At 39.5% G+C, this 19,758-nt stretch overlaps 1 protein-coding gene across 2 annotated transcripts in view; it reads left to right on the plus strand.

Moving 5' to 3' along the window:
• The window catches only part of scube3 (signal peptide, CUB domain, EGF-like 3), a 62,888-nt gene that overhangs the window by 7,969 nt on the left and 35,161 nt on the right, over positions 1-19,758 (plus strand). For both annotated transcript variants that reach the window (XM_079477796.1, XM_079477797.1), the window contains exons 2-4: positions 10,999-11,121; positions 14,403-14,528; positions 19,139-19,273. In XM_079477796.1, the coding sequence (XP_079333922.1) occupies positions 10,999-11,121; positions 14,403-14,528; positions 19,139-19,273 (384 nt within the window). The remainder of the gene's footprint in view (positions 1-10,998; positions 11,122-14,402; positions 14,529-19,138; positions 19,274-19,758) is intronic.

The raw sequence follows: 19,758 nt of genomic DNA on the forward strand, positions 1-19,758 counted from the left end.
GTGTGCAAATGGAAATCTGACATAAATAAATGAAAATATGACACATGCAAGCTGAGGTGAGCAGAAAACAAAGTCAAGATGTCATTGAAACGTGTTCGATGCCATTTTCTTTTGTGGTGTAATCACAAATCATTTTACTTAAGCAGCTTACTACAGACTTGACCAGAGTAGAAAGTCGTCATATTAAACCAAGAAGACAATGGAACTCTATCTGCTTTTGTCAATATGACACATCGAACGTATCTTTATGGCTCTTTTCTCCTTCCAGTCTTCTGTTTTTCCTCTGTTCAGTGAATGTACGCAAGCATCGTGTCTGAATTCTCCCTGACCCGACCTCTCAGAGAGTTCATTTATTGGGTCGTAAAATAAACAACATGCCTCGGATTGCGTCTGCAGTGTTGCTCTTGTGGGATCGAGAGGTTTTTTGTAGGCCACATGGAGCTTGCGCCAAGCGTATCAGATCTTGAAAAAGCAGTTCAGCGATGGCCTACATCTCGGAGGGCGTGGGGTGGCACATTGGTGCCAAGCTGATGGTCAGCGATCGAAGCTCTGAAGCTCACATCTGGTGCGATCCACTTGCTTTGGTGCTTACTTTATATACAGTATATCATGGTATTGAATGAAGAACATTACATTAAGATTGATTCACTTGGCAGACGCTTTTATCCAAAGAGACTTACATGTAGAAGAGCATACAACATTTTGTTAACTTTAAACAGAATTGTATCGCGGGGTCATGTCTAAAAACACGGTAATACTATGGTATCTTTTTTACTAGTGGCAGTTATACCTGTCAGGGTATCATCAGAAAAGTTCCATAATGGGCCGATTTGAGGTTTATTCACTAATTTTCTTGGATTTAGAGCAAACGGAAACATGAGATATTTCTCCTGAGATCAAAGACTAACAAACGTCTCCATTGGTTTCAGAAGAGATGTCTCAAACTGAGCTCCGATTTGTCAAGTCTGCAATACAATTTCGATATTATTAAAGATCTCAAATGGCGCTTTTCCACTGCATGGTACTGCACGGTACGACGCTGTACAGTATTAAGTTTTGCTATCGCCATCGATATCCTTGTAGAGGCGGCGTAACTATGACTATAAGTTTATAATCTAGGACTAAACTGCAGTGGAAAAGCAAACCGAGCCGAAGTGAAGTGTGCTATACCGAGCCGAGCCGTAGTAAACCTGACGGTACCATGCAGTGGAAAAGCGTCAAATATAAACTCAAACATTTCTCATCAAATTGAGCCAAATCCTGATTATTTTACCTCGACAGTCTTTCTGTTATACCTCCATAATCAACAGTTACGCTGTCATTTCTTTACATTTGTATTCCTCTAAACAATTTTAAGTTTAAATGTATATAAGTTTAGTCAAGAAAGGACAGAAGATGTTCGGAAAACGAGTGACATGAGCCTCATGTTGTCTTCAGTGTCGCAGTCGAACACATCAGATCGTGTGCTCCCGGCCACGTTAAACATGTTAACATTTCAAGAGAAGTCAAGCAGAAAGTATTTGTGGTCGATCATTAATGAGTGATAAACATTTAAAAAGCACAATTTATCAAACATCAGTCTGCTTTAATGAAGTCTGCGGTATCCCAGACGAGGAACAGCACAATGAAGATCTGTCAGAGACGGTCTTGTTATAGGACAGCAAGATGAATGTGTGTGTGTGTGTGTGTTTGCGTGTATTTGTGTGTGTGTGTCTGTTTACAGACTGCATGTGTTTACATTCCGGGGAGATGGTCCAAGCTTCAGAGGCTGCGGTTAATGAATGGAAGGAAATGCTTTATTCTCCTCAGTAATGGAAAAACACTGTGAAAATGAAAGGTCGCGTTTGGTGCCACGGAGTTGCCGTGTGCCAGCTCGCACCGAGATGGGACAATATCCCAGACGCCCAAGAAGACCCTGCGAAACGCTCACTGTTAATGAAGTGAAACCTCGCCTTTGGTTTACAAAGAAGACCCTCTCTGTAGGCATCTAACACAAGGTTGGCTTTAAAATGCAGGATGGATAATTATGTCTGTCTATGCTGAATAATGTTTGTTTCACCAAAAAATTACACACTAAAAATGTATTTTGTGACCTGCATCGAGAATGAATTCACTGCAAAAAAATGACTTTCTTACTTAGTATTTTAGTCTTGTTTTCCAGTAGGAATGGCTCAAAATTCTTGAACCAAGATGCTTTTCTCGATGAGTAAAATTACCCAAGGAAATAAGGTCTTGTTCTTTTATTTTTATTTTTTTATTTCTGTGAATTTGTGCTTAAAACAAGCAAAAAATCTACCAAATGGGGTAAAACAATTATCTTTACCTTTTTCACTAAATTCAAGATTATTTTTCTTACCCATTGGCAGATTATTTTTGCTTGTTTTAAACACAAATTCAATGAAATGTCATATTGTTTTTTCTAAAAACAAGACGTATTTCCTTAGGTCATTTTCCTCATTGACACATTGCATCTTGATTCAAGAATTTTGAACAATTTCTTCTGGAAAACAAGACAAAAAAACTAAGTAAGAAAGTGATTTTTTGCTGTGAAAATGTAAATTCTATCCTCATTTACACAACTGCATGTCATATCAAACCCGAATGGCTTTCTTCTGCAGAACACAAAAGTAGATATTTTGAAGAACGTTGGTAACCGAACAATATTTAACCCCATTGACTTCCGTTGCACCGAGACATCATTCAAAATATCTTCCTTGGTGTTTTGCAGAAGAAAAAATCGGTATGAATTTTTATTTCGGGGTGAATTATTGCTTTAAGAATGAACAGATGGGGTTAATCATATTTGACATATGTCACAAATAAAGGAATTGGATAAGCAAACCGTGATTCCTTTTTTTGCAGGTGCTTGAACATCATTCATTTGAAACTAAAAAAGTGTCTAAATCAAAGTATGATTGTGATAAGTATCTCAAAACTCCAGCTTCCCTGTTTGACCCAGTTCGTCTGTCTGTCGTCTTTCAGATGTTTCACGTGTTTACTTTCCGTCGTGTCCTTGATGGAAACATCCTCGGGGTTTTTTAGGCGCAGACGGTTTTCATGTCGGGATCTTGGCTCCGCTCCGTGTTGTCGGATGTGTCTCGAGGGCCGTGAGATAGCAATCAAAGATTTTGTCAAAGATATCCTTCTTACGTTTGGAAACAGTCAAAAGAATATCTGACTTTACGAAGCCCGTTTTATCGCCTGAGCGCGTATTGAACATCAAAGGGGGGATGTGATGGAGACAAGTTCATATTATAAGCGCGATTGTATGGCTTATGTATGAAGAACAGAGATTGGATGGGTGCATTTGTTCCTGATAAGATCTCATCGATAGAAGCCATTAAAGCTGGTTTGTAGGAACAACTTGTTCGTGTCTGCAGAAATTCTTGAGCTGTAATGGTCTTGAAGATGCCCCAAAACACGATTTTTTCGAGTCTGAATTGATGGCTTTAGGCTTAGATTCATGGTTTATGGTTCATGTGTCATCTATTGATATTTACATCATCTTTATTTGAAAGTCACTGGCTGTATATATATACTGAAATATATTCACCCTCATGTTGTTCAAAACCTATATAAGAAAAGGAAGATATTTAGATACACGTCTCAGTTGTTTTATGTCCACACAATGGATGTCGATTGCACTGTTGATCTGAGCTTTAAATAAACGTTTTATTGTTGTTTAAAGACCGCCAGCATCACTCAGCACTTACAGTAGCGCTGCCTTTACATCGTGTTAAAGACGCCTGGCCGTAACACAAATAGAAGCAGGCGATATTCCTTTTACGAGGCGCTCGGAGGACAAACACTGAGTTCCTTCATTAGATGCAGAGGCACTGGGAAGAGACGGCGGAGGGGTGGATTCTAAATTTTGCTCTTGCGTCTGCATTTCTCCAACACCCTTTTTTCTTCCGTCTCGTCTCTTCGTCGCCTAATAGACCATGAGATGAAGGCTTTGTGCTGGTTTTGCCTGCGCCGGTCTGCCAGGTCACACACCCAATACACTCTCTCTCTCTCCCAGAGCAATTAAACATCGCTCGGCCCGCTAACGGATGTTTGGCCAGAAACGAGAGGTTGTCCCTGCGCTACTGTTTCTGGCTCTCCACCAGCTCATGTGATTGGCTGCCAAACTTGTGCGGGCAAAGTTAAATCCACTCGCTTAAATAATATTTATTTAGATGGTGGAACTAACTAAGTGTGAGTGTGATGTGGTGGAGCTACTTTTAGATTTACTTGAGCAAAATTTGGCTCACCTCATGAATACACAACACTGTGTACATGTTTATGCTCTTACTGGATGAGATTAAAGAGTGACGCGGGGTTCATATTTGTTTTGTTAGTCAGCTACAGTATGCGTTGTCATGTTCACGTGTGTGTTGGACAGATGTGTAATGTTATAGTAGCGTTGCAATGTACGCACAAGCAGTTTGTGTTCACACTAAATTCTACTGTTGCTGAAAACTAACGCTTACGGTCTGTGGTACTGAGCTTTGAATGAACTTCATTTTTAATGGTGGATTTGCAGTGGAATTGCCGCGTGGCAGCTACCTTTAAGCCTATGTGTCTGCCGCTGCCATTCACAAAAAGATAAAATATGTTTATCTCCAAATATCCGTGCCCTTGGAAGGTGCAGGATTTTGGATGCTTGCGCACTGCCACGCTTCTCAATTGAACATTTAATGGACAAACGCGACTGCCGCGTACCGTGTGAATCCACCATAACATCATCGTCGGTTACAACATAAGCGGGCGCAAACCAAATAGCTAGGTGTTGGAGCAAATCAGTCATAATGGTAACGATACGTTTTAATAAATGTGTACGTTTATGTTTCTAAACTGTTAATTTAAAGTTGTACATATTTACTAGCTAATACTTTTGAGTGAACGCCTTGTTTACCGACAGCAATTGTGAAAGCTAACGGGCTACACCTATGAATATTAATTTCGTGATGTGACGTTCACCCAACATCACATCATATAAGGGCATTAATAGTTGCTTCCGAGAGGAACACAGACTTTACATCCAAAGATGACCTCTTCAAAGATGACGTCTTAAAACGTTCATGACCACGTCTGCGCAGGCGGACTTCAAAACTGCATGTGTGCATGAAAGCATTCTTTATTTCTGGACATTTGTGCACACAGGCATATTCATAATCATAATATATAAGACATACCTCAATATACACTGTATTATAAACAAGTTCTTGTCTTTCTTAAAAATGTCTCTCCTAATAGTTCGGTAGGGGCCTGGTAAAATGCCAGCCTGTCTGTTGTTGTGGGGGGTCTTGATTTTGGGGGTCATAAAATATATTTTGAGAAATGTCTTAGCGGTCCATAAAATGAAAATGAATGGGAGTCAATGTTGTTTACAGATGTTCTTCAAAATATCTTTCTTTGTGGTCTTCAAAAGACACTTTCCTCTTCCTTAAATAGCACGTTCAGCACTGTAAAGGGAAAGTTATACCCGTCAAAACCTCTCGAGTCACATTTTTAAATGTGTTGCTAGTGGAAAACGCAACCTCATAAACAGAGGGTTTAGTTACATAGAAGTATAATATGGACCGGGAATACTTTATTGAGAATTCTCAAAGGTTTATGTTTTTAGGTCAATGGGAAGAAACATTTTCTTAAAGTAACTGTAAGCAACTAAAGTAATAAAGACGTTTTATATTCTTAGGTATGTCTTTGAAATACGGAGAGATAATGTGATTCTTCACAGCGTTTCACACATTTGGATGAGGCTTTTACTGGAAATTTGGTTTTCTTGTGATGAAATAGCTGAAGTTTAAAGCAAAGAGACATATTTCAAAGTGAATCTAGTCATTTCTTCAGCACTAGTGGCACCAAACAAGTTACAAAATTATGATTTGTTTCCCAAACGTTCCTCTTGTCTTCCATCGGTCTTTGTACAGACGTTTAGACTGTTTACAATGTTTTGGAGTTGCGATGTTTTGAAGGCAGTAGTGTTTGCAACTTTTGATGTTTTGATGGTTAGGGAAAGAAGACCCTGTCTTCAACATATTCAAAGATGAAATGACACAATGTTGCTTGCTCTTTAAAATACGTCTCTGCACGTATATATTTTTATGGCCGTCATCGTAATCTAGATTTCTCTTTTCGACTCTATGATGTTGAAAGAGACAAAAGAACAAAACACCCAGAAAAGGAGCTCGGCATCGTGTGTCCTATAAAACCGGCCTGTCTCTCTTGAGGGCTGTGGAAAGTTCTCTCTAAACTCTCACAGACAGATTAATACTGACATGTTTATTTCCTCTGTAAAACAGAATTTGTGTTACAACCACTCAAGCTCTTATTTTGGCTGGTTGTGATGTATGGAGCTATTTTATTATACTGGCGATATGTTTTATTCCCGGGACTCAATGCTGATTTGTTTGTTGTGAGCGTGATTGCAGCTAATTGCTCCCCTGATTGGTTCTGTTGTGTGACCGGGATTGTGGGTAACTTGTATGGTTCATTCATTTACAGGTTTGTATATAAATGTTATTTTGGATAGTGAGTCTGGCTGGTTGCTTTGGATGAGTGTGGTTGTGGAGATTAAATCGTATTGGCTCTGTTGTACAAGCGCGATTGTGCTTAATGAATCTTATTGGTTCTGTCGTATAGCGTAATTTTGTTTAAAAATGAGTAAAGACATCCACCACCACTTTCATGTAGAATCAGAAAAGAGATTTGTACCCGTGTCATTAATTCTGAATCTGAATTCAAGAGTAAAACTGCGAATGTGTTAGAGGTGAACATGATTCGCTGGATGGATTGTGAATTAATCTGATTGGTTCTGTTGTACAAGCGTGATAGTTGCGAATTAATCTGATTAGTTATGTTGTACAAGCGTGAATGCGGCGAATGCATCTTATTGTTTCTATTGTACAAGCGTGATTGTGGCGAATGCATCTTATTGGTTCTATTGTACAAGCCTGATTGTTGGAAATGCATCTGATTGGTTCTCTTTTACAAGCGTAATTGTGGCGAATGCATCTGATTGGTTCTGTTTTACGTGATTGTGGTGAATGCATCTTATTGGTTCTATTGTACAAGCGTGATTGTTGGAAATGCATCTGATTGGTTCTCTTTTACAAGCGTGATTGTGGCGAATGCATCTGATTGGTTCTGTTTTACGTGATTGTGGCGAATGCATCTTATTGGTTCTATTGTACAAGCGTGATTGTTGGAAATGCATCTGATTGGTTCTGTTTTACGTGATTGTGGCGAATGCATCTGATAGGTTCTGTTTTACGTGATTGTGGCGAATGCATCTTATTGGTTCTATTGTACAAGCGTGATTGTTGGAAATGCATCTGATTGGTTCTGTTTTACGTGATTGTGGCGAATGCATCTGATAGGTTCTGTTTTACGTGATTGTGGCGAATGCATCTTATTGGTTCTATTGTACAAGCGTGATTGTTGGAAATGCATCTGATTGGTTCTGTTTTACAAGCATGATTTTGGCGAATGCATCTGATTGGTTCTGTTTTACAAGCGTGAATGTGGCGAATGCATCTGATTGGTTCTGTTTTACAAGCATGATTTTGGCGAATGCATCTGATTGGTTCTGTTGTACAAGCTTGAATGTGGGAAATGCATCTGATTGGTTCTGTTTTACAAGCGTGAATGTGGGAAATGCATCTGATTGGTTCTGTTTTACAAGCATGATTTTGGCGAATGCATCTGATTGGTTCTGTTTTACAAGCATGATTTTGGCGAATGCATCTGATTGGTTCTGTTTTACAAGCATGATTTTGGCGAATGCATCTGATTGGTTCTGTTGTACAAGCTTGAATGTGGGAAATGCATCTGATTGGTTCTGTTTTACAAGCGTGAATGTGGGAAATGCATCTGATTGGTTCTGTTTTACAAGCGTGAATGTGGGAAATGCATCTGATTGGTTCTGTTGTACAAGCATGATTTTGGCGAATGCATCTGATTGGTCCTGTTGTACAAGCTTGAATGTGGGAGATGCATCTGATTGGTTCTGTTTTACAAGCGTGAATGTGGGAAATGCATCTGATTGGTTCTGTTTTACAAGCGTGAATGTGGGAAATGCGTCTGATTGGTTCTATTGTACAAGCGTGATTGTTGGAAATGCATCTGATTGGTTCTCTTTTACAAGCGTGAATGTGGCGAATGCATCTGATTGGTTCTGTTTTACAAGCATGATTTTGGCGAATGCGTCTGATTGGTCCTGTTGTACAAGCTTGAATGTGGGAGATGCATCTGATTGGTTCTGTTTTACAAGCGTGAATGTGGGAAATGCATCTGATTGGTCCTGTTTTACAAGCATGATTTTGGCGAATGCATCTGATTGGTTCTGTTTTACAAGCATGATTTTGGCGAATGCATCTGATTGGTTCTGTTTTACAAGCATGATTTTGGCGAATGCATCTGATTGGTTCTGTTTTACAAGCATGATTTTGGCGAATGCATCTGATTGGTTCTGTTGTACAAGCTTGAATGTGGGAAATGCATCTGATTGGTTCTGTTTTACAAGCATGATTTTGGCGAATGCATCTGATTGGTTCTGTTTTACAAGCGTGATTGTGGCGAATGCATCTGATTGGTTCTGTTTTACAAGCGTGATTGTGGCGAATGCATCGGGGGCTGGATTCACAAAACAAATTATTCTTAACTTCCATGTTTTCTCTTAAATTCTAATTGTTATGTATTCCCGAAAAAAACTTCTTATTTTACAAGCGTGATTGTGGCAAATGCATCTGATTGGTTCTGGTTTGCAAGCTTGATTGTGGCAAATGCATCTGATTGGTTCTCCTTTAAAAGCGTAATTGCGGCGAAGGCATCTGATTGGTTCTGTTGTACAAGCGTGATTGCAGCGAAGGCATCCGATTGGTTCTGTTGTACAAGCGTGATTGTGGTGAATGAATCTGATTGGTTCTCTTTTACAAGCTTGATTGTGGCGAAGGCATCTGATTGGTTTTGTAGTACAAGCGTGAATGTGGCGAATTAATCTGATTGGTTCTGTTGTTCAAGTTTGATTGCGGAAAATGCATTTGATCTGAAGTGCAACTCTCAATGAAAATTCTGAAATGAATTACTCGCCCTCAAATTCGGCAAGCCTAGGATATTCATTCATTCGTTCGTCTTCACAACGCAAGTTAAGATAGTTTTGATGAGGTTTGGAAGATTTCTGACTCCCGGCCATAGACAGCAACGTAACTGACAATCTGCGCTTTCAAAGGACTGTGTGCGAATTTTGTGTGGCTGCGGCAACAGTTCATCTAGAAATGAAAAATCAGTCGTTTCTCACCCTCATGCCATTCCCAACCTGTAGACTTTTTCATTCATCACAGAAACAGAATAAGGGTCAGTAAATAATGGAACTGGAAGTAGTCATGAAGTCAAATGGGTTTGCGATTTTAAATGTTGTGAATACATTGTTTTCCCTCTTTTTACTTAGCGTGAGATCTGACTGGTGTATTTGATAATATTAGAGCTCTTAAGAAAAGAAATGATCCATCTTCTGTTCTCTGCAGTGTTGAGACACTTCTGTAATGAGTGGGTGCTGTGCTAAACCCCTAAAAGCTTGGTACTGTAAACAGTTGGTAAAGCCTGTAGCTTTAAAAATGAGTAATATAATGATTAATGCCGCTGTAAAGACATCCACTACCACTTTAAATGTAGAATCAGAAAAGAGATTGCACCTGTGTCATTAATTCTGATCATAAATCTGAATTCAAGAGTGAAAACGGTGAATGTGTTAGAGGTGAGCATGATGAATTGTGGGAATTAGTATTGGCCGACTGGCTATTATACTGTTTGACACTTTCTTAAAGTGATAGTTCACCCAGAAAACAAAATGTTGTCATCATTTGTCATCACAAAAAAAAACATATGTTGAGAAATATCTTAGTGGTTTTGTGTTCATACAATGGAAGTCAATGGGGTCCAATGTTGTTTGATTACCAATTTGTGTTGTGCAGAAGAAAGTCACACAGGTTTAGGGTGAGCAAATATCCTTTTACATTGGATTTGTAGAACCTGTCTCTCCAGATCGCTGGACCTTTTAACCCCTAATAAGCCGTCTCCTGGTTGGATGTGCATCTGTTTTTTAGACCGCATCCAAAGAAGACAGCAGCAACCAGACATAACTCTACTGTGATTGAATACAGAAGGAGAAAGACAGATTTTATTGTTGGAACCACGTGAAGTCATTTTTGGAAACCATTGCCCTAACAGTTGTTTTGCACACAAAATCCCCTTGGTCAGTGCACACTTGCCCAAAAATGTAGAAACTGCATCATTTCTTTATTAAGGTTTAGTGATGCTTGCTTAAGCAAACACAACTGATGTACGCTTGCTCATACTTGAGGTTAGGAATTTGAATGAACTCCTAACCCCAGCTAATAAACTTTGTGGATAGCTTGTAAAGACATTGTGATACCGGTGCAGTTGGTAAAGGCACCAACTGACTTGCGGTAAAGAGCAGCAGCCAGACAGCACATCCAACTGCATAGCAACGTCTTGGGAATTATTCACAGCACCCTAAAATTGTGGCATGAAGTTTTGGGAAAGGAGCCCTTACACTTTCTTTAAAAGTCTTGTATAAACATGTCATGTTATTGCAGTCCATGAATAAATAAATATGGCTTTTGTTTGGTCAACCATGACCATGTCATTGACCTTCGATGGGAACAGAACATAGTTTTGTTGTCATTGTTCAGATGAACCATCAAACCGTATCACCAGCTTGAGTTTTAGAGGTCGCAGAAACATCAAATAAGTCTTGACATCTTAAACGGGAACACTTTTGTTTTGTGTCAAGACTTGGACGGACACAATGGTTTGCTGGTGATCTTCTAACCTGAGCAGCTTGTGCTGACAAATAAAGTTTGGTTTTGTGTAGAATAGTGAAACTAATGATGTAGCATTGCTGTTTGCCCATGTTTTATTAGCGAGTTCAGAACGTGTCGTCTAGCTGGCACAATCGTCTAAGTCTTTTTTGTTTTTCTGGTGTTTCAGCAGATGTGGACGAGTGCGCGGAGGCCTTGGACAGCTGTAGTATTGATGCCATCTGTCAAAACACCCTGAGGTCATACAAATGCATCTGCAAATCAGGATACAAGGGTGACGGCAAACATTGTGAAGGTAAGAAACCCGCAAGAGGAGATAAAGGTGCTGGACCGATTCATGGTTCTAGATTTGAGTTTTCTCTGTCACAATATCAATATCTAAACATCCTAAAACCACAATGCATTTAAGTGTACATTAAGTGTATTTACATTAACTTTAGTATTTCATCATTATATGCAGTATATTATATATATTTCTCACTTTGTTCCAAAAGCCATGTGTTGCAATTGTTTTATTGAACACAAAATTTGAGGTTTTTGAAGAATCCACAACTTTTTCATACTTCAGGCATAAAGGCCCGTTCACACGAAGAACACCAGCAACCGACGATAACAAAAAAGCTTACACTTTGCCGTTTCATATTTTAAATGCATAACCTCATTGGACAAGAATGGATTTTCATTGGCTATCACTGTTTTATCGTTCATTTGGTGGTAAAAAATTGCTCTGAAATTGATCCCAACCTTATCGTTTCTCATTTTACTGTCGCCCACATATTATCCTCCTAAATGTAGAACTTTTTAATGCTTTATAGTTTAAAACAAAAATTAATTATATGCAAGTTTAAGAACTTTTAGCTTAATATACGGAAATAATTATCTGTACTTAAAAGATATGATACTGTGATTTGTAATCCTTAATATATTAAATCAGTTTTAAATCTTGTTTTGAGGATGTTTGGTTATGTGAACTGGGAGATTTTTGCAATATAGGGCCTAATATAATAAGATCATTCTGATGATTGTGTGTTTGTTTTCAACATGCCATTTTTTTCTTACCTGAGGGAAAGGAAACACAGGTTCAGATGCTAAAAACGACTCAATTTTATCCTTTGGATGTGAAATGGAGCATAAAATACCTTACGCATGTTACTGTATGATAAGGACTTGAGAAGGTCTGTAGTCGTAAACACAGACGTTAATCTACTAACGTAACTCTGAAGTCAACTGCTTTGAATTATGACCAGCTTGTAGTTTGGCAGTCTACGGTTTCGTAGGGCCGTCCCAGACCATAACTATGAAACGATTTTTCACTGTGATATCGCCGTATCTGATATTATTTCATTTACTTGGTCTTGTTTTCTTGTGGTCGTTCGCCTCGGGAAGTTTTTAAAGCACGGCTGCGTTTGGAGAGGTGAACGTTTCTTTTGGACAGACTCGACCAATATGATCCGCTGTGGATACAAACACACTAAGCCCAGGCGGGGAAGCGGAGAGTTCAGGAATGTTTGCGCTTTGTTAAAACGGCACTATTGACTGAACCGGGATCAGCACTTAAAGCCTTTGATATGACTTGGAAGCAGAAATGTGTGGAGGGGAGATATGAGAATGGTTGGTAAAATATACTCCACCACGTGCTGAATTTCTGCGCACACAAACTCACGAGTACTTAAGTAGAGCGGGCTGTAATCCTCTCGAAGCTATTGCAAAACTCTTCTTAGCTATTAGCAACAAATAAAAGCATTTCTGAGTAAATAAAAAGCCTTATCCTTGTGAAAGCAGAAGTGCCATGTTGAATGTCGTTGGTGTCTAAAAGGGATAGTTTACCCAAAAATCATTTATTCACCCTCTTGTCATTTCAAACCTGTATGACTTTCTCCAGCAGAACACAAACTATATTATAAATTGTCATGGTCCTGACTATTTGTCTTGAAACAAAACGTAACGATTATTCCGGGTATGACAAGGATGTATCACGGTTATTTTGGACAATAATGAGATCACGATCATTTAACACGATTGCTCACAGACTTTTGAAACAAAATAGAAGAAATTATAAAACTTAAAACTGTATGTAAAGAAATTGCACAGCTGAACTGCTGTAAAGCAAATAGTGCGCTGTGGATTTATACCACAACAAAAGAGAGGATCCTTGCAAAATGGTATGCAGAACAATAATCGTTGTACCTTTATTATTTTATTTTTGTAATTGTTGAAGGCAAAATTGACAATTGTGATTGATTTGAGATGAATTGCACAGGTTGACCGATGTTCGATTTTGCCGATAATAATAACTAATAGTGTGTTCACACCAAATGCGAATGAAGCGTTAAGCGCGAGTGATTTACATGTTAAGTCAATGCAAAGACGCGATGACCTGCTTGCGGTGCGATTCACGCGAACGCTCAACATGCTGTCAGTATTATTTTTATTTCCTCTAGAGGTCACTGTTTTACTCTGTACTTTCTCATTGTATATCACAGTAAAGCTTTCCCTGCTGCATCTGGCTCGAACGCAAGCACTATCGGTGGGGATTTTTGCAGAGCGTTATCGGGAACAATTTTTTCACCAAAAATGATAAATCGATCGACCTCTATATCCCGGTGAGCGTCATCTCAGCGTGACATTAATGACCCACAAACCAACCGACAAATCTATGAATCTCGCCGAACTCTTCGCCCGCCTCTCACATCGAACGAGCCCTTGCTCCGTAAATCACACGCAACAGCAGGTGTAAAATTGCCTAAAATTGGATGGAGGAAAGCTGGTATTGCCTCTGTACAAAACCTGAATATAAACAGAAAAGAAGTGAAAAGATTGCGTGGAAGTGAAAAAACCCCATTCAGGAATAAAGGACTGCGTGTACCGGCAGACTGACTCACTGAGCCCAGACGACTACAAAGCAGTGCAGGGTATTCTGGGTAATTGGTGCTCAATTGGGCGTCAAATGAGAGGGGATGCCCCCCCACCCCAAAGTAACACAGCCATCCACTTTTCTCTCTAGCTTTGGGATGTTTATTCAGCTGGCCTTTCTATACAAACGTACGGCATAAATCGCCATAATCACTGTTACCTCCACACAGAAGCTCATATTGACCGAAATCAATTAATTAAAAGGAAATTACTGACGTCTCTGCAGATGCAAATGACAGATTGTGGTTAAATGCGGTTTTAATTCTATTATTCCTTGATGCTTGATCAAGTTCTACAATATTATGAATTATTTTTCCACTGTAAATCCACTTACAGTATTAGTATCTGGCAGTAAAAATAGTTATTTAGTTTCCATGATCATTATTCTCAAGCTCTCTCTCTCTCTCTTTCTAAACCTCGGACCCAAGCACTTAACCCAAGTGACTCAAGCGAGCTTGTTTGCATAGTGGATGTTACTCATCGGCAAAAACGTAACAAATGAGATCAATAACTTGTAAATTGTTTATGAATAATACATTGTTTTCCCCGGACAGCGATTTCAGCGTGTTATTTTAAGGGAAAGTGCCGCTTAACCTGTCTGAAAGCAGTTCTTGGTGACAGTAATGGTGCAGGAATGACCCAGTTTTTCCATCTCTCCCACAGATATCGATGAGTGTGCCAGCGAATATAATGGCGGCTGCGTTCACGATTGCATCAACATCCCTGGAAACTACAGATGCACATGCTACGATGGCTTCCGTCTGGCCCACGATGGACACAACTGCCTGGGTAAGGCTTCTAGTTATCTAAATCAGACAATGTCTCAAAAAACGCGGGTCTGAAAATGGTTCGAGGTACGTTAACCGTGAATGAGCTTTGTTTTGAAACAAAAGTCTTTGGTATGTCCTCAGACGGTGAGGATAAATGTGTGTGTGTGTGTGTGAGGACACATTCCTTGGTTTGTAACTTGTCGCCGCAAATCTTCATCCACTCAGGACAAACTAAAGCTTTTTGGATGTAAGCATCAGCGCCGAAACTGAATTATGAACGCCTGATATCTAATGAAACTGCGCTGAACGCAGCCGGGTTGTGCGGTTAACCAGTAAGGGAGAGATAAATCCGTAAGATTTCTTTCCTGACTGCCGAGCAGACGCTTTTGTGGCATTAATTGCATTTTCAGATGCCGTGAGCTCACATTTTGGATATTTGGTGGCTCGTGTGCCCAAGTGTTCCAGGTCAGTTAAATCAATCTGAGGGGTTTGTCAAGCCCAAACCGCTGTGTGTTGTGTGTGTGATTTACATGGGGTTACAGTTCTATACTGACCCTGGTTCTGTAACTCAAAACAGATGTTTACTCAAGTCGAACAATCACACCAATGAAGATGTGGAATCGCTGCTTCTCTGTTCGTGGGTTGCCGGCGAGCGTTCGCGCATCGATGTACTGTGTAATTGAACCCTGACACTTCAACCTTTCAGAGACGTAAAGCAATTTTTAGGATCACGTTTTCAAATAATGAGGTCTTCTCTCGCAATGCTGGGTAACCGAAGGCTCAGACAGGTTCTTTCGGATGTGTTTCCCAAACAGGAACAGTTGCATGTAGTACTTTGTATATCTTTAGCTGAACATGCAAAATAAAAATGCCTGCAGTTTTTTAGCTCGATTCAGATGAAGGAATCACCTCCTCACACACATACAAACACTTCGTTCCGTCTCATCTAGCGGCAGTCGCATGTTTTATCGCGGATCATTTGCGACGCTGTATGGATGAGCTGTACTCATGTATGCGGGCTGTAATTATCTATATCTGCTGTCCTGTGCGTGTATGTTATCTTTCATACACCCTTCACTTGCTCTTTTGTAACGCTGTGTTCTGTTCTTCACAAATGAACGCTCTGTGAAACCCGACTGTTGGCCTGAGGGTGAAATAAACAACCCGCTTCGTCAATTTCTTTTTTCTGTTGGCTACGTGCTCTTTTCAGTGGCATACAAAATAACTTTTTGCATGATTTTTAGAGCAGAGGAGCGTATCTAGAATGTCATAAGCGCCTGTTTTTTATAGCAGAATTTGATAATCGCTCAAGCGAGTAGTTTCCGTCTTAAATTTTGCTGCTACATGTTCTTGAATTGTATAAAATATTATCATTAGTCGCCCATTTTCTTTGGCTCCATCTAAACAATAAAAAGTGCTTGTCAACTTTGACAACAGTGTTGAATAAATTATAAAGTACATTTTTTTTTATTTCCATAAAAAACAAATTTGGAAATATAAGCTTTTGGAAGAACGGCAGCGATCTTTTTAGTGGGGGTGAATGATATATTGTGATACAAAGCAATTGTGTGTTTTTTAAAGCGGCAATCATGGGATCTGCGTCAACATACTGTATAACATGTTTTTGTGAATTTACTCCCTTGCGATTTCTTGTAGGGTTTAGCTTTCGTAATTCCTTTCTTAATTTCTTAATCTTATATACAGAAGGTTTAATGACACAAACATGTTATTGTTATTTCATAAAATGTTATTGATAATTGTAAATTCTTTGAATATAAATCTCTTATTTAAATTTTTACTTACTTTTTTACTTTTTATTTCAAAGTTTTACATGAAATATTGTGATACAAAACGTAAACCCAGTTTTAGTAGGGCTGCTCGGTTATGACAAAAATCATAATCACGATTATTTTGCCCATTATTGAAATCACGATTATTTAACACGATAACTCATTAACCTTTAAAACAACATTAAATGTACAAATGTTAAAACTGTGAATTCAACTGAAAAATACATCAATATCGCAAACCTATAACGAAATGTAAGCCCGTTATCATGAATCTCTACCAGTTAAGGAGAAAGGAAGTATTTTTTGAATCAGAAATGAGCACATGCACGATTGAATCAATCTCATAGCGAGACCGTGTCAGCGCTCCGAAACGTTTCTTCAATATGACCTTTAACCTCATAATCCCCTCCTGGCTTTGAGTGATCGATCATCTTTAACTCTCAGCCTGGCACAGTGGGACGGACGGAGTGAGAAAGAAGGGATTTACAGAAGAGCGAAAAACGGGAAAAAAGAGAGAGAATTTCTCAACAACGAGGCATCCTCTCAGGAGAATTTCTAAAAAACGTTTAAGTGCAAAGAACATGAGCTGAGCTCTGGGTTGAGCCAGAATCCTTTTCCAAATATTTGCTTTGGACACCAGCCGCGACCTGAGCATAACACATGTCCCTAATGCAGCGCGCTGACCGAGAGACATTCACTAAATGCGACGGACGTGTGAGAAAACGAGAGCCAGAGAAATCTGAAATCACTGAGTTGTTTATGCAGCGGGTACAAGGTGTTTTGGGTGCGAGGATCTCGGTGCAAAATCCTTAACAAGCGATGTGTATTTCTCCCTATGGGTCCTAAATGGTTTGTGCAGCTGAAGTTGTGGCATCTTTTTTTGCATAAATGTACCCATGGGCAGTGCCTTCACATGGCTTCTTTAATCGGAGTGCGTGTGTATATGTTTGACCACTGGAGATGGGCAGCTTGTAGTAGCATTCGTAAATGAGCATGCTGGGAAATGGAGAGGTTATATTCCTCCCGGCTGGGATGAAATGGCCTAGATTAGAAACTCTATCCCAAGGACTCGATTCATTGGACAAATAGACAGAAATTAGTTTCGCATGAGGGTTTCTTAAGCACAAGCATGTGTATACAGACGGACACTGATGTGACATATCTGAGAGTGAGATCAGATTGCAGTCTTAAGGGCTGTTCACATTATAACGATAACTATAAAAAATTGTTTTCTTAATTCCGGAGAATAGCGGGGTTCACACCATAACTTAACGATAAAGATATCAATGTATCTATATCATTATAGTTATGGTGTGAACCCAGCTATTCGTTCTATGAACGCTATCGTTGGGATCACAGTTTGACTATTGGTGATCGCAACGCGGGGTTTTATATCAGAATTAAAGACTGTAGTGGTCATAATAATATTATAAAGAATATATGTAACGCTTATGACTTAGCAAACTGGCAAAATATATGATTTTCAAGGACACGAGCGGACCCTCAGCGTTCAGAGAGAGCATCCAGCCTTTGCCCATCTATTTTGAAAACGAAAGCATCGGCAACAGGTCATCCACATTCATTTTAGTGACTGGAGAAACTGCAGCGCGCAGGCTTAAAATAAACACAACGTTATTGTTATCGTCCACTGGTGGGGACGTATATATAGTTATAGCTGCAGTTATTGTTATCGTCCACTGGTGGGGACGTATATATAGTTATAGCTGCAGTTATTGTTATCGTTATAATGTAAAAGGCCCTTTAGACTAAGAAACAAAGAGAAACATCTAGTATATTAGACACACAGAACAGTTTTCAGGGTGTCCTGGATGAAACAATTCTCCACCTTTATGCAGTGCGATTTTATTTTTTAGATGTAGTTAATAACATTTCATTTATCTTTGGATATGCCTCACATTACATGACATTCGTGCATTTGGCAGTTGCTTCTATCCAACGCTATTTCCAGTGTGTATGTGTGTTCCCCGAGGTTCGAACCCATGACCTTGACGTCGCTGAATGTGCTTCGTGAACACCTGTATCCTGTATCCCTCTTTCAACAGTTACAACGGTAGGTAACCATAGTGGCTGAAACACCATAATCGGTCCAATCAAAGGGGCAGATTTGGTTGGAGGGGTTGAAGTGTCAACTGTATATACGGTATGTGTTCATTAATCACCGTGTACGAATTCAGAAACTTCCCCTCTGGGTCCGGTCATGTATATTTTTATAATTGTTACTACGGTTTAAAAGCAATGAATAAATGAAAAACAGGTGAAACGCTTGGGCTAAAATAATAATTTTGATTTGAGATGAATGTGTTTGGGTGAAATGGCCATCTGTAATTTCGACAAAAAAAAGAAGCTTGAACTGTATCATTATAAGCTGAACTTGAACCTTCAACGGTTGCGGTAATGTTGTGTGAAGCCACATTAATTCACAAAAGATCTGACATGCACACACACACACAAAAACAGGTGCCAATGATATCAACACAAACAGACACATATAGGTTAAGTGCTTGTAAGCCAAAACACACATACACGTTTAAACAGGCAGCGTGCGGACGATTGTTTCTGTTTATTCTTTCTGGCTTGAGGATCTTTACTGTGAAATGTAAAATATGTGCGTGTCTGCGTTGGAAATCTGTGGGACAATATTCTTTCTTAACAGAACGTGAGATTATCAAAGAAACGTTCTCATCTGCATCTTCGCAGCAGGGTCACAGTGTCTTCTGAGGTTAATGCCCCCAAACGTTTTGCTTTTACATGAAATGTACATGACATTGCTCTGGGGGTTTGCGTAGTTCTCAGTGTTTGTGTCTCTGTTGTTCTGCAGATGTGGACGAGTGCTCGGAGGGGAATGGCGGCTGTCAGCAGATCTGTGTGAACATGATGGGAAGTTATGAATGTCGGTGCAGAGACGGGTTCCTCCTTTCGGACAACCAGCACACCTGCATCCAGAGGCCAAAAGGTAAATGCAAGTAACGCAGACATGCTCTTCAACAAACAACAACGTTGTAAGTAGTATGTAATACGTGGGATTCAGAAAATAGTCAGCAAATATTTATGTGGTTTAACAATGCTAGTGAAAAACCTCTTTTCTCTTCAAAGCCAAACCTTCAGAGATGAATTTGGCCTGTCGGTCAATGTTTGTGTTTCATAAGGGTGCTATTAGAGAAGTGCTGGATCGTACGTTTCGACTACTTCTCCTCTCAAGTCTTTTACTGTGTTTTCTGGACTTCGTTCTTTTGCCTTTGTAACAGGGTTGATAAATAATGTTGTCAATCCCCCATATTTCACGTTTTATGGCTCCCAGATTAAAACTTCTTGGGCAAAGCGGTAAAATCGACATAAATCCACAAGCGCTTTCTAAAGGCTGCTGTTGTCACCGAACGAGAGGCGCGCATCAGAACAAACGCTCATCTGCTTGCTATTAAGCTTATTGTTACTGCGCAA

The sequence above is a fragment of the Barbatula barbatula genome (assembly GCF_947034865.1).
Source record: "Barbatula barbatula genome assembly, chromosome: 17".
In the NCBI taxonomy this organism is placed as follows: Eukaryota; Metazoa; Chordata; class Actinopteri; order Cypriniformes; family Nemacheilidae; genus Barbatula; species Barbatula barbatula.